The sequence below is a fragment of the Vigna unguiculata genome, chromosome 7 (genome assembly GCF_004118075.2).
Source record: "Vigna unguiculata cultivar IT97K-499-35 chromosome 7, ASM411807v1, whole genome shotgun sequence".
NCBI lineage: Eukaryota > Viridiplantae > Streptophyta > Magnoliopsida > Fabales > Fabaceae > Vigna > Vigna unguiculata.
The window spans coordinates 38,733,249-38,748,302 of NC_040285.1; the positions used below are offsets into that span (position 1 = coordinate 38,733,249).

The window sequence follows — 15,054 nt, forward strand, 5'->3', positions numbered from 1 at the left end:
TACACTTATCTATGTACTTTTGTAGGATCCAATGCATATTAATTATCCTTAACCAGTGTCCTTAGAGCACTTGTTAGCAAGATTATTAATATATTAATATGTAATAATTAGTAATATATATAAAATTATTATTATTATTATTATTAATGAGTAAAAGTATATAATAATTAATAATAATTATCCTATTGTTAAAAATTAATAATATATGTAATTATTATTATTATTATTAATTTATATATATATATATATATATTATAATGATTATTATTATTATTATTTTAAACTTTTTTTTTTACTTTTTTTAACTTTATTTATATAATTTTTTTTTTAATTTAATTGTATAATTTTTTTAAAAATTAAATCGGATAAACTTTTTTTACATTCATAGTTTTTTTATTTTTAAATTTTATACAATTTTAATATCTTTTTAATTTGCATTAGTTAATTATAATTATTTTTATATCATCAAATTATAAAATTATTATCTTTTTTCATCAAGGGTATTATGGTAATTTAATATTCATATCTATTTTAACAATTAATTTTATCTATCACATCAATCAAATTTCTTACTAACTTTCATAAAACTTATCTCTAAATCCACTCACTTTACTCTCCAAATCCACTCACTTTACTCTCTAAATCCACTAAAAAAAACACAAAAATTCATCCAACCAAATTTACACAAATTCATCTTCACACTCTCCCCCATATCTAGAGGTGTCAATTTGGCCCAGCCCACAGAGTTTGGCCCTGGCCCATGTGGACTAGGGCCAAAAAAGCCCACATTGAAAAAAAGCCCCCAACAAAGAAGCCCACAGGGCCAAAAATCCTACAAAAGCCCTATGGGCCAGGGCCAACCCATGGGCTTTCATCTTCCACATGAAAAATATATTATTTTTTTAAATATATTACTATCTGTGGGACAGGCCCAACAAATCGGACAAGCACGACGACCCGAATAGGTCTAACGACTCGGACCTGCCCGACGACCTCGACAAGAACGACGACTCGAACGGGCCCGATGATCCAAATGGGCCCAAAAACTCGAACGGGCCCGACGACCCAGACGGGCCCGAATACAAGACAAACCTGACAACACGGATGGGTCCGACAACCCGGACAGGCTCAACAACCCGGACGAGACAAACGATATTAACAGGCCCGACGACACAGATGGGCCCGACGATCCGAACGAGCCCAATGATCCAGATAGGCCCAACGACCCCAACGGGCCCAACAACCTGTATGGACCTGACGACCCAAACGGGCCCTACGACCCAGGCGAGCCCTACGACCCGAACGGGCACGAAGACACGTACGGGGCCGACGACCCAAACGGACCCGACAACCAGGACGGGCCTGACGACCTGGATGAGCCTGACGACCAGGACGAGTCTGACTACCCAGACGGGCCCGACACCCAGACGGGCCCAATGAACCGAACGGGCCCGACGAGTCGGATGGACCCAACGACCCGAACGGGATCGACGACCCAAACGGGCCCAACGACCTAGACAGGCCCGATGATCCAAAGATGTCCAACGACCTGAACGAGCCCGACAATCCGAACGAGTCGTCAGGCCCATCTGAGTCGTCAAGCACGTTCAGGTCGTCGGGCTTGTTCGGGTCGTCGGGCCCATTCGGGTCGTCTGGCACGACTTGGTTATTGGTAGAGATGGCAAATAAATCCGTCCCCGTGGGTATTGTCCAAACCCGTCCCCGTTTTGACGGGAAATCCCCGCATTGACTGGGTATGGGTATGGGTATGGGGAATCCCCGAATTTTTCAGTTGGGTATGGGGATGGGTATGGGGATGTACATATACCCGCCATAGTACCCGTCCCCGCCATATCTCCATTCTCGTTTAAATTATTAAAATATTCACAATTAATCAAGTAACTCCTATATATATATATATATTTTTTTTTCTATTTTTTTTTCTTTTAATTATTTCATTTGTCATGAAACTCATTCTTATCTCCAATATATTTTTTATCTTATCATAACATTTATGTAATTATGTTAAAATGATGTATGTTAATAAAAAAAAATATTATGCCTCACATTTGAATATTTATATTATTTTTAATATTTATATTTATTATAAATTTTCCTTTCACATGAGAATGTTTATACTCTCAATTTAAGGTAATATAAAAAAAAATTCTTTACTTATTATTATTATTATTAATTTTTATTTAATTTGAAGAACTCTTTTGTTTCATTAAAATAATTTTCGTTATTTTTCAACCATTAAGTATATATGTTGATATTTGAAAAGTTTTCTTAGTTCTCTAAGATATTTTTCGTCTTATCATACCTTAGTTATACATTTGATTTCCTTTGTGTGATTTTTTTCGATAGTCTCTCAAATTATTTCTAAAACACACATTTGTTAGTTTTTTAATATTTTTATTTATTGTTTTTATTTTTATCATGTAGAATAATATTTCGATATATTCTATCTAATTATTTTTTATTTTATAACTCATTATTAATCATAATGTAATTTTTTCACTTTAAATTATGTTTGAAGTGGTTAAAATTATATATATATATATATATATATATATATAATGATATTTAGGAATAATATATGATAATTCACTACAAGAAAAACATGAAATGGTGACTGATTTAGTTAGTAACCCATATCAGTCATTATTTTTCGTCATTGGTGGTAGTAGTTGATTTATTGTCTGAATCAATGACTAAATTAGTGACTGATTCAATGATCGAATCGATACTTGATTTAGTGACCAATTTAATTACTAATTTATTTGTAATTTAATGACAAATTTTTTTGTCACTAATGATATTTCTATTTAATTTTAACCACTTCAAACGTAATTTATAATTAGTTCTCTAAGGTATTTTTCATTTTATCATACCTTAATTATACATTTGATTTCTTTGTGCGATTTCTTTCGATAGTCTCTCAAATTATTTCTAAAACACACATTTGTTAGTTTTTTAATAATTTTATTTATTGTTTTTTTTCATCATGTAGAATAATATTTCGATATATTCTATCTAATTATTTGTTATTTTATAACTCACTATTAATCATACTGTAATTTTTTTCACTTTAATTGTATAAATAACTTTTATTTACTACAATATAAAAATTTAATGTAATTGCTATGAATATTTTTTCGTCACTATCCAACATATATTGAAGTTCAAAAGATACAAAATCTATGTCAAAATTTTATTATTATGTTTATTATTTGTTCTTTGTGTCATTTTGATCAAGTGATGTATTATAACTTTTATTAATGTATAAAAAAGAGATTTATTATAATTTAAAAAAATTGAAGTAAACAAACATTTAAAATATATTTTAATTTGAATATTTGTTTTTCTTTTATTATTATGTTTATTATTTGTTCTTTGTGTCATTTTGATCAAGTGATATATTATAACTTTTATTAGTGTATAAAAAAGAGATTCATTAGAATTTAAAAAAATTGAAGTAAACAAACATTTAAAATATATTTTAATTTGAATATTTGTTTTCCTTTTATATTTTTTTTGAAATATTTTTTAATTTTATCAACTAAGTTCATCAATGTTGTAGTTTGCAAATTTAATAAATGTTTTGGTTCACATGAAATTTTATTTGGTATTCTAATATAAAATGTAAACAATTATAATTTATTTTAAGGTATTTGACATCGAAGAAAATCCTCCTAATATTGAATATTTCATAATATTATGTTTTCTTTACCGTAATTTTTTTTCTTTTATAAAAATTAATATTGAAGTAGTTAGAACACGGGTACGGGTATGGATACGAGATTATACCCGTTACCCAGTGGGGATGGGAATGGGAAAAAAGTTTGATACCCGTTGGGTTTGGGTATGGGGATGGGGATGAATTTTTTATGCGGGGATGGGTATGGGATAGTGAAACCCGTCCCCGCCCCGCCCCGTTGCCATCCCTAGTTATTGGGCATGTCTGGGTCGTCGGGCCCGTTCGGGTCGTCGGGCCCGTTCGGGTCGTCGGGCCCATCTGGGTCATCTGGCCTGTTCGGGTCGTCGGACCCGTTCTGGTCGTTTGGCTCGTTGGGCCCGTTTGGGTCGTCGACCCCGTTTGGATCGTCGGGTCCATACGAGTCGTCGGCCCGTTCGGGTCGTTGGGCTTGTCTGGATCATTGGGCCTGTTTGAATCGTTGGGCCCGTTCGGGTCGTCGACCCGTTTAGATCGTTGGGCTCGTTTGGCCCGTCCGGGTTTTCGGGCCCGTTTGGGTCGTCGGACTCATCCGTGTTGTCTGGCATGTCCGGGTTGTCAGGCCCGTCCTGGTCGTCGGGCCCATCTTGGTCGTTTGGCCCGTCTGGGTTTTTGGGCCCGTCCATGTTGTTTAGCATGTCCGGGTTGTCAAGCCCGTCCTGGTCGTCGGGCTCATCTTTGTCGTCGGGTCTGTCCTTGTCATTGGGTCTGTCCTGGTCATTGGGCTCGTCCGGGTTGTCGAGCCCGTCCGGATCGTCGGACCCGTTTGGGTCGCTCAACTTAATCTTTGACTCTGGCTTAATGTAGTATTATTTTGGGGGCTAATCCACCTTAGCCCTAGCCCTAACCCACTAGAGAGGGGGCTTTGGGTGCTGAAGCTTTTTTTTGGCCCCCTCATTTGGGGCCCCCCTAAAAAGGGGCTTTATGAAGAGTGGGTCAGGGCTGGCCCATGGGTTATGGGCCAAATTGACACCTCTACTTATCCATCCCCTCAAAGGAACACAAAGGTGTATGATTGAACCACAAGAAAATACGTTCATCATTTAAAGCGTGCATGGTTGAGCGCCAAAAGTCAATATTTAACAATATTTAAATTATTATATATATGTATATGAATAATAATTATATACATATATATATATATATATATTATATTTTAACAAAATTTCACTTATTATTAATTATTAATAATATTTATTTACATGCATCATTAATTATTATAAATTAATATATTAATTATTATACTTTCAATAATATTTTAATTATTGTATACATTATTTAATATTATAATTTATTATATTATATATATTTAATAAATAATGGAATGATATATATTTTTATGTATAAATATAATAATTATTAATAATATTTATATAATAATTAATAAAGATAAAAATATGTTCAAAAAAGTATGGTAATTTGAAAATGTGGCAAGGATAATATTGTAAAATATTATCAATTCACTGCAAATCTTATTGTGAGAGACGAGATGGTATTATTAAACTATCTCACAAATCCATCCGCTTATAAGTTATATATTTGCAAATCGTTTTAAAAGTTATAATATTGTATAATTACTCATAAACATAAGTAAGCAAAACAAAATAAGAATTACACTATTTAACCCTCATATTACCTTTTAAAAGAAAAATTAACCATAAGTACTCCATTGATTTTCAATATTCAATAAATCATAAAATTTTAAAAGAACTCATTTAGAAATTTATAAATTTATAAAAAATTCAAATTGAATTAAATCTAAAATGAAACAAATGACAAGTTTGAGTATTTTGGTTTGCTCTGCCTTGGTCAAAAACTGGACTACACTACATCACCGGATTGATTTTCCAGAAATAAAAAACGAGACTTGTGATATATTTAAAACGAGAGTGACTGTGGAGATCAAGAAACGAGGAAGAAACTTGAAAGTGAAAGTAATGTTATAAGGATTAAGAAAATATGAGGAAAAATGAAAAACAAAATTGAGAAATTTGTGAGTTATTTAATTAATATATTAATTAAAATTTATTTTTTAACCAATATTTTTCTACATTGTCTTCAAAATGAATTTAGACTTAACAAATTTACGTTTTTTTAATAATTGTAACTTGCATATTTAGTTAAATAATTGTTCTCATCATCTGAATATCTGCTTGTAAAATAATTACGAATTTTAATGGTATTATCGTGTATAATAGTGTAAGAAAAGTAATATTACAAAATTGAAAAGTCAAATGAAATAAGAAGAATATTAAAATATAAACATTGAAAGTAAAATTTAAATTAAGTTAAAAAAACAAAATACTTAAATTGATGTTTAGAATGAACTTAAATACATAAATGAAGTTACAAGTGCACAAGCAAATAACATATAAACAAACAAATACATTATATTATTATCTATTATTGTCATTATATAAATTTATTACTTCTTTGATATTATTAATAGCAATATTATAAAATTATTATTGTTATGCTTCTTATTGTTAACTTTTACCTGATTGAATGCGGACTTTCTCCAACTTATCTCAAATTAGAACTAAGACAACTTGACTTGACTTACGCTATAACCAATTCGACTCAACTTGGTTTGATATATACTCGAACCAACTTGGTTCATCCTGGACCCTAACCATCTCGACTCTATTTGAGTTTGAACAAATTAAACTCTATCCAAATCTAAACCAACTTGTTTCAACATAAACTGACATTAAACTAACTTGACTTTAACTTAAAGAAACTTAATCCAAGCCGCACCCCAATTCTATATTATTCCAAATGTTATAAACACACATTAAATTTTGGAATTCCAAAATCTATAAATTATTTATTTTTATATATAGTTGTAATCCAATTAAATAAACGAGATTAAAATTCCAGAAGTATATTTTTTAATTTAAAATAAGTTATTTTAAATAATCTTAAAACAATATAAATTTAGGTATAATTATAAATTGAATTTAACTAATCCTCATAAACTTTTTAATAAAATATTGGCTTAAATATACATTTGGTCCCTATTTTTTTTGATTTTATTCAATTTGGTCATTATTTTCGTTTTATGTTCAATTAGGTCTTCATTTTCGTCAAATTATGGTCAATTTGGTCCTTTTTACTAACGGTGTTTAAATAGTTAACGTTTTGAACAGTACATGCCACGTGGTAGCTCCTGGTTTTTTTTTTTATTTTTTTTTAAATTGTTTTTAATTTTTTTTTATTTTTTTAATTTCAAAAAAAGTGTCCACGTGTCAATGCTAGTGCCACGTGTCAGTTTGTAGTTGTATTATTTATTTTTGTTCAATTTAGTCCTGATATTCGTTATTTTTGTTCAATTTAGTCCATATATTCGTTATTTTTGTTTAATTTAGTCCTAAAATTTGTTAAAATAAAACCATTTAATTTTTAAAATTGACATTATTATTAGTTATTTTTTAAATTTAATTATAAATTATAATATTTAATTATTAATTGAATATAATTCTTAGATTCAATTGTTAAATAGAATATAATTATTTAAATATTATTAAAATATAATTATTAAAATTTTAAAAATATATATTAACATTTGTAAAATTAACATTTAAATTTAAAATATTTAATATTTTTATTGCATTTTAGATATTAAAATCAAAAATATTTTATATGTAAATGTTATTTTTACAAATATTAGTTTATTTTTCTAAAATATTTTGAATATTTAAAAGATTTGTATATATCAATTTTAAAAATATTTTAGAATACAAATATTAGAAAAAAATAATTATATTCTTATAATATTTTAAATAATTATATTCTATTTAGCAGTTAAATATAAGAATTTATATAATTTATAATTAAATTTAATAATTTATAATTAAATTTAAAAAATAATAAGTTCAAATATCAATTTTAGAAAAGATATTAATATAATTTGTATCAAAGATATTAAATTTAGTGTCAATTTCAAAGGGACAAAATTGATTTATTTGAACAAAAATTGGGACTAAATTGAACAAAAAATAAAATACTACCACAAGTGTACACTAGCATTGACACGTGGCACAACTATGACTTGACACGTGGACCGTTTTTTTGAAATTAAAAAAAAATTATTATTTTTTTTAAATAAAAAAAATTAAAAAATAATAATAAAAAAACAAAAGGAAACCAGGAGCTGACACGTGGCTTGTACTGTTCAAAAACGTTAACTATTTAAACACTGTTAGTGAAAAGGACCAAATTGACCACAATTTAACGAAAATGAGGACCTAATTGAACGTAAAACGAAAATAAGGATCAAATTGAATAAAATCAACAAAAATAGGAATCAAATGTATATTTAAACCTAAAATATTAACACAGAATAAATTCAACAGTAAATCGCTCCTCCTTCCATATCAAAATGAAGTGAATATAAAGTAATATAAAAATAATCAGCCAAAGCAAAATTACTGTTTTATCGTATACAAAAATTGATTGAAAATGAAAGTAATTCGCGTACAAGAATATAATAAAGGAAAATAATTTTTTTAGTGTTAAATTTTGACAACTTTCTCTTATAACTTTTAACATCTTTTTTTAAGTGATTTTTCACTTTTTTTTTTCATTTTTAATACTTCTAAACCAGTTAAAAAATAACATCTCATATTATAAAAAAAAATTGTCAAAAAATTGAACGATCAAAATATCTTCTGGTCAGCCATCATCATACAATGAAGCGATACCGATTAGTTTAAGCATCATAGGTACACGTTGGCCTCACCAATCACAGTATATTTTAAGTCTGCAATGGGTGGCTTGGCTTGACCAAACACACATTTTGACTTCAAAAAATGTTCACTTTCCTATCATATCTCCATCACCTACCTTGCTTTCAAAAAAACTTTCAACCCAGCCCATGGATTTCATCTCAAACCATGGGTCACCAACCTCATCACCACCAATATATAAACGTTTTCTTTCTACTCTAATTATCTCATTCTTCCATTAACTTTAACCCCACAAACACAAAAAACGAGTTTTCAAATGAAGAAACCAATCTTTTCCGCTCTCGTATCAGTATTACTCATTTCAATTACAAAACTCTTGCATTCTTATTTCTCCCTACCCTTCTCACCATTCAGTGTTTCCATTCCTATTATCACGACCCTTTTTGTTCTAATCATATGCAAAATTTTCTTAACTTCTAAAACCCACTCTTCCACTCCACCAGGTCCTCTATCAGTTCCTATATTTGGTAACTGGTTGCAAGTTGGCAATGATCTCAACCACCGTCTTCTAGCGTCATTGTCACAGACCTATGGTCCTGTGTCTCTACTCAAACTAGGTTCCAAAAACTTGGTTGTGGTCTCTGACCCCGAGCTTGCCACCCAAGTGCTCCATTCACAAGGCGTGGAATTTGGCTCGCGCCCACGAAATGTTGTGTTTGATATCTTCACCGGGAACGGCCAAGACATGGTTTTCACTGTTTATGGCGACCACTGGCGCAAAATGCGCAGAATCATGACGCTGCCATTCTTCACCAACAAGGTTGTCCACAACTACAGCAGCATGTGGGAGGAGGAGATGGACTTGGTGGTGCGTGACCTCAACCTGAATGAGAGAGTGAGGAGCGAAGGCATTGTTATCAGAAAGCGGCTTCAGTTGATGCTATACAATATCATGTATAGGATGATGTTTGACGCCAAGTTTGAGTCACAAGAGGATCCTTTGTTCATCCAGGCCACGAGGTTTAACTCCGAGAGAAGCCGTTTGGCACAGAGTTTTGAATACAATTATGGGGATTTCATACCATTGCTCAGACCATTCTTGAGGGGATACCTGAACAAGTGCAAGGACTTGCAATCTAGGAGGCTTGCATTTTTCAACACCCACTACGTTGAGAAAAGAAGGTAAATAGTGTTTATCAGCCTCAAGTTTTGATATAGGAAAAGAAGGTGCATTTGATAACTTCTTTATATTCTGTTTATAATGCGAGTGTTTGTTGGTATATTGCTCTGCAGGCAAATAATGGCTGCCAATGGGGAGAAACACAGGATCAGCTGTGCTATTGATCACATCATAGATGCTCAGATGAAGGGAGAAATCAGTGAAGAGAATGTGATATATATAGTAGAAAACATCAACGTTGCAGCGATTGAGACAACATTATGGTCCATGGAATGGGCGATAGCAGAGCTGGTTAATCATCCGAGCGTGCAAAAGAAGATACGTGATGAGATATCAGAAGTGCTTAAAGGGGAGGCAGTGACGGAATCCAACCTACACGAGCTCCCATACTTACAAGCAACTGTGAAAGAAACACTGAGACTTCACACCCCGATTCCTCTCTTGGTGCCTCACATGAACCTGGAAGAAGCAAAGTTAGGAGGTTACACTATACCAAAAGAGTCCAAGGTGGTGGTGAATGCATGGTGGCTTGCGAACAACCCATCATGGTGGAAGAATCCAGAGGAGTTTAGGCCTGAAAGGTTTTTGGAAGAGGAGTGTGCAACAGATGCTGTTGCAGGAGGAAAGGTTGATTTCAGGTTCGTGCCATTTGGTGTGGGAAGGAGGAGTTGCCCTGGAATCATACTTGCATTACCAATACTTGGACTAGTGATTGCAAAGATGGTGTCAAATTTTGAGCTGAGTGCTCCAGAAGGAACAAAGATAGATGTGAGTGAAAAAGGAGGGCAATTCAGTTTGCACATTGCCAACCACTCCACTGTGTTGTTCCATCCAATTAGGACCCTGTGATTTGGGTTACAGCAAGAACAGTTCTTAAATCTACCGTTGCTTAATTTCAAGATGTATTTGTCTTTCTTTCTACTTCAATTGTATACAGTATAGTGCCTGTAATGTTCCTCCATAAGACAGTTTTAATCTGCTGTTGTTACCACTATTCAAAAGTATAAAACACTTTTTTGTAACCTGTCATATACAACTTTGTTTCTTTCAGATAACAAATTTGTGGTGATGTCGGATAGCGTGCGTCCAACTCATATACATGCACATATTTTTGTGGTCCTCAGCATTTTGTTTCAACCATTACCTTCATTGTGTTCTTCCACTGCTTCACTTCCTCTAGATCCCTCTGTACCAAACACTGCACGCTTCTCGTGACTTCATCAGCCAGAAGGAGAAAAAAAGTTTTAATTTCGTGACTTCGCTTCAACTTTCTTCACTTTTTCAGTCAATTTTAACTGTCTCGTTTTTTATATCTGTTAGAATTTAAAGCTTTTGTAAATAAGTTTAAGACACAAATCATATAAACAAAGAAAAAGAAAAACGCAGAAATCTAAAGAATGGAAATGTACTTGTTATTATTACCTTGCTGAAAAATGTCGCAGATTAAGAATGTCTGAAAGAAGGGCGACATAAGGAAAGAAAAGAGATCAAGAGTGTCTGGCACTAAAGAACAAGAAAAGAAAGAAAGACAGATATGTTTGCAAAGAGATAAGAAAAGAAAAGAAGAAAATTGAATAAAAAAAAGAATAAGAAGTGGATGTATCGATATAAAGGAGGATATAATAATAAATTTAAATATTATTTTATTCAAATAAAGAAAACTCTTTCTTTTTTAAATCAAGAATTAATAAATCTTATATGCTGTAAAAAAACTAGTTATCTGTTCATGAAATTAAACTTTGTTGGAGGTGAATTAGAAAAGATGAATGGAATGCGGATGAATTTAAACTAGTTATCTCCAAAAGTTACCATATTTTTTGTGTTGGAAATAGGAAGGAAAAAAATAAAAAAATGGAAGAAAATTTCAAAAGAAAATTTTATGTTTTTTTTTTTTTTTAATTTTCCAAAAATAACAATAGCGGAAGAAGGGTGTCACTTGGCGGGTTCATGTGCTCTTCCTTCGCTTCGCCACACCCACAGGCAACACTCCCTTCATTCTCTCTGTCCTTCAACTCTCTTCCTCTGTTCCATTCAGAAATGCTCTCTGCCTCATCACCATCATCGTCTCGTCCTTCGCAATGAATAAGATCTCGCATGCACAGAGATTAACCGCACCAGTGGGGTCATTCAGACACAGTTTTCTAGAGAAGAGCAAAGAGAGGCTCCTTTCCAAGAAGGACTTGATTGGTCTCCATGACGAAGTCAGTGAACCCTCCGAACCACGTTCCTTCCTCGACGCCCTCTCCGATCGCGTCGTTAGCTTCCACAATAGGTCCAAAGACTTTGCATATAAATTGTACCAGATGGGTCGCAATGATCGACGCAAAGTCGTTTTTGCGATCAAAGCTGGCTTGTCCTTAGCCATTGTCTCGCTTGTCATTTACGTTGAGGAGGAACAGTTTAGCAAGTACTCTATCTGGGCAATCCTAACTGTTGTCGTCGTTTTCGAATTCAGCATAGGTATTCCATACATTCTCAATGCCACCCTTTTGAGCTTTCAAAGAAAATTTTGTATGCTACACCATTCCGATTAATTTGCACTTTCTATGTAATCAAATTTATATGCTTTTTTCGAGTGTCGAAAAACACCACTACTATGAAAATTGGTCGAAATTATAAACAAGTGGTAGATTCAGACTCACATGATAATTTCTGTTGTACGATAAGCTTGTGTTTATTGTCTCAACCAATCTCTACTTGATGGTTGAGTTTTATTGATGGCTTCATATGTAAAAATTGGTTGGGACAATTATGTGGGAAATGGTGGGACTATATAATACTTTTTGAAAAATTTTGGTTTTGGTCTTTAATTATGTTGCTTGATGAAAATATTAACTTTTTGTTTATTGTTGTGGTAATGTGGGAGTGTAGGTGCAACCCTGAATAAAGGTTTCAATCGGGCTTTGGGAACATTTTCTGCTGGAGTGCTTGCTCTGGGTCTTGCACAAATATCAGTGTTCTTTGGTCGAGCTTTTGAGGAGATTTTTATTGTGGTCTCTATTTTTATTGCTGGTTGGGCGACATTCTTTTCATCTTTTTTGGTGAAAGCATTTTACTTTAGTTGATGGCAACGTTGGGATGATGATATATGTGGATGTGTAGGATGACAGTGTTGTTGTGGTGTGCAGGATTTATTGCGAGCTATGTGAGGCTGTACCCTGCGATGAAGCAATATGAATATGGCTTTCGTGTATTCTTGTTGACATTTTGTATTGTGTTAGTGTCTGGGAGAACTGGATTGCAATTTTTCTCAACAGCTTTTTACAGATTGCTTCTAATTGGTATAGGTGCGGGTGTAAGTTTGTCTGTGAATATTTGCCTTTATCCCATCTGGTCTGGGGAGGATCTGCACAAATTGGTGGTGAAAAATTTCAACGGAGTTGCCGCATCTCTAGAAGGTTTTCCTCCTCTTTTCTCACATGTCACTTGGATTCTGAAATATTAAAAGAATGCAAAACATTTCACAAATATACAACATTAAAGTAGATTTTTAATTCCATAAACTAAATTAAAAGTTACTTGAGATATTACCCTAAAGGGAGACACAACCAGAAAAAAAAATGACTTTTACAAAACTCAACAGTCTATCAATAAAAGTATCTATAATTGAATGAAATTTTGAGAAATCTTTATAAAAGGGTAGTTTTTGCTTAGTACTTTTCAGTTTGGGTACTTAATAATTCAATGCTTGTTGTTTGCATTGGTTCCACATTTTTTTGGTCTGTTCTTGCTGCTGACTTTCAAGGTTGGTTCCTGTGGTACTTTCTTTAGGTTGTGTAAATGGGTACCTGCAATGCGTTGAATATGAGAGGGTACCATCCAAAATATTGGTTTATCAAGCCTCTGATGACCCTCTTTACCAGGGTTATAGAACAGCAGTGCAATCGTCAACTCAAGAGGAGTCTCTGGTATCCCTTCTTTCAAGACTTAAAAGCTAAAGTGTCAACATCTTACACGTCTATTTTTGGTCTTGCAGGTAGATTTTGCACTATGGGAACCACCTCATGGTCCATACAAGATGTTCAACTATCCTTGGAAAAGCTACGTCAAAGTTAGTGGAGCATTGAGGCATTGTGCTTTCATGGTCATGGCAATGCATGGATGCATGCTTTCAGAAATACAGGTGAAGTAAACATTTTCTTCTCCTATTTGTATTTTTTCACATCACGCAATTGTTGTTTGCATAATCTATCGTTTCTGCTTTCAGTCCTCTACAAGCACTCAACAACATATAAGATTACATGACCTTCACTTCCATGAAAATCTGGCTGGTTTAGATAGTAGTTTTGCATGTCATTAGTAAATTTCCCGTCTTTTTGGTCCATAAATGTATTGTGGGTTAACTATTTAAGTTTATGCACATTTAGTGTTTCACATTATCAACTAATTATAAATAACTTCGAACTGATTGGGAAAGTAATTATTGTAAAAATGAATAGACTTATTGTGATTATATACCAGTATACATCTATATATATTGTTTATGACACAGGCACCTCCAGAGAAGAGACTGGTTTTCTTCGAAGAACTTCAGAAGGTTGGTATTGAAGGAGCTAAATTATTGCGATCACTCGGAAGCAAAGTGGAAAGGATGGAAAAGCTAAGCAGCAGTGAGATCCTCTTTGATGTTCAATGTGCAGCGGAACAATTGCAGCTAAAGATTGACAGATTGTCATTCCTCTTAGTCAACTATGAGAGCTGGGAAGCTGTAAGACTGCACAAGGAAAAAGAACACGAGAATTTGATGCAACCAGAGATCACTTCCCTGAATGAAATAATAAGAGATGATCCAAAACTTAGCATAAAAATAGAACCTTCTACACCAGGCAAGAGCGTAAAAATAGAACCTTCTACTCCAGGCAAGAGCTTATTGGGGCGCTCAAATTTATCTTACTGCTCAGATGGGATGATACCTGAACCAGAATCCAGCGTGTATGAAAGTGCCAGCTCCTTAACTTTGGCAACATTTGCTTCAAACTTAATCGAGTTTGTTGCGAGGCTTCAAAATCTCGTCGATGAATTTCAAGATCTTAGTGAGAAGGCTAACTTTAAAGACCCATTTGAAGTGGAACAACCGTTGTTGAAGTAGGAGTTACAGTCTCCTCGTTTATAGATTGGAGGCCATGAAAGATGTCAACCAAAGATATTTTGTTTCACTTTTAAGAAATAACTTTGAAGCTGAAGCTGCATTCCTTTTTCTGGAAAAGTGGGAGGATTCAAACTCAGAGTCCAAGATATCTCATCTGTATGTACTCTGTACGATTTAAGAATAACCATCTCTGATTTGTTTTGGTATGTGAATGTGTCTTTTCAATCTGCTGAAATGAAATAGTGTAATATGAGTTTCTATTTACAGAGATTACACAAGAACTTGAGCATGAGAAAAGGTTTTAAGGACAAAGCCAAGAACACTAGCTGAAATTTAAACAAACTATCATAATAAGAGTGTG

General features: G+C 33.1%; 2 protein-coding genes across 3 annotated transcripts; both read left to right on the forward strand.

The window, feature by feature from the left end:
* Positions 1 to 8,671: 8,671 nt before the first annotated feature.
* On the forward strand, positions 8,672 to 10,635 carry LOC114189889 (cytochrome P450 CYP73A100-like). The gene is made up of 2 exons (XM_028078610.1): positions 8,672 to 9,606; positions 9,718 to 10,635. The coding sequence occupies exons 1-2, from the start codon at positions 8,741 to 8,743 to the stop codon at positions 10,451 to 10,453; spliced, it is 1,602 nt and encodes a 533-aa protein (XP_027934411.1). The 5' UTR covers positions 8,672 to 8,740; the 3' UTR covers positions 10,454 to 10,635.
* A 908-nt stretch (positions 10,636 to 11,543) lies between these two features.
* On the forward strand, positions 11,544 to 14,899 carry LOC114190085 (aluminum-activated malate transporter 4-like). 2 transcript variants are annotated; one of them, XM_028078848.1, is made up of 6 exons: positions 11,544 to 12,064; positions 12,476 to 12,616; positions 12,733 to 13,002; positions 13,376 to 13,512; positions 13,581 to 13,727; positions 14,097 to 14,899. In XM_028078848.1, the coding sequence occupies exons 1-6, from the start codon at positions 11,683 to 11,685 to the stop codon at positions 14,691 to 14,693; spliced, it is 1,674 nt and encodes a 557-aa protein (XP_027934649.1). In that variant the 5' UTR covers positions 11,544 to 11,682; the 3' UTR covers positions 14,694 to 14,899. The 2 variants fall into 2 exon arrangements, with proteins under 2 accessions (XP_027934649.1, XP_027934650.1); XM_028078849.1 differs by having other exon boundaries at positions 12,892 to 13,002.
* Positions 14,900 to 15,054: the final 155 nt, after the last annotated feature.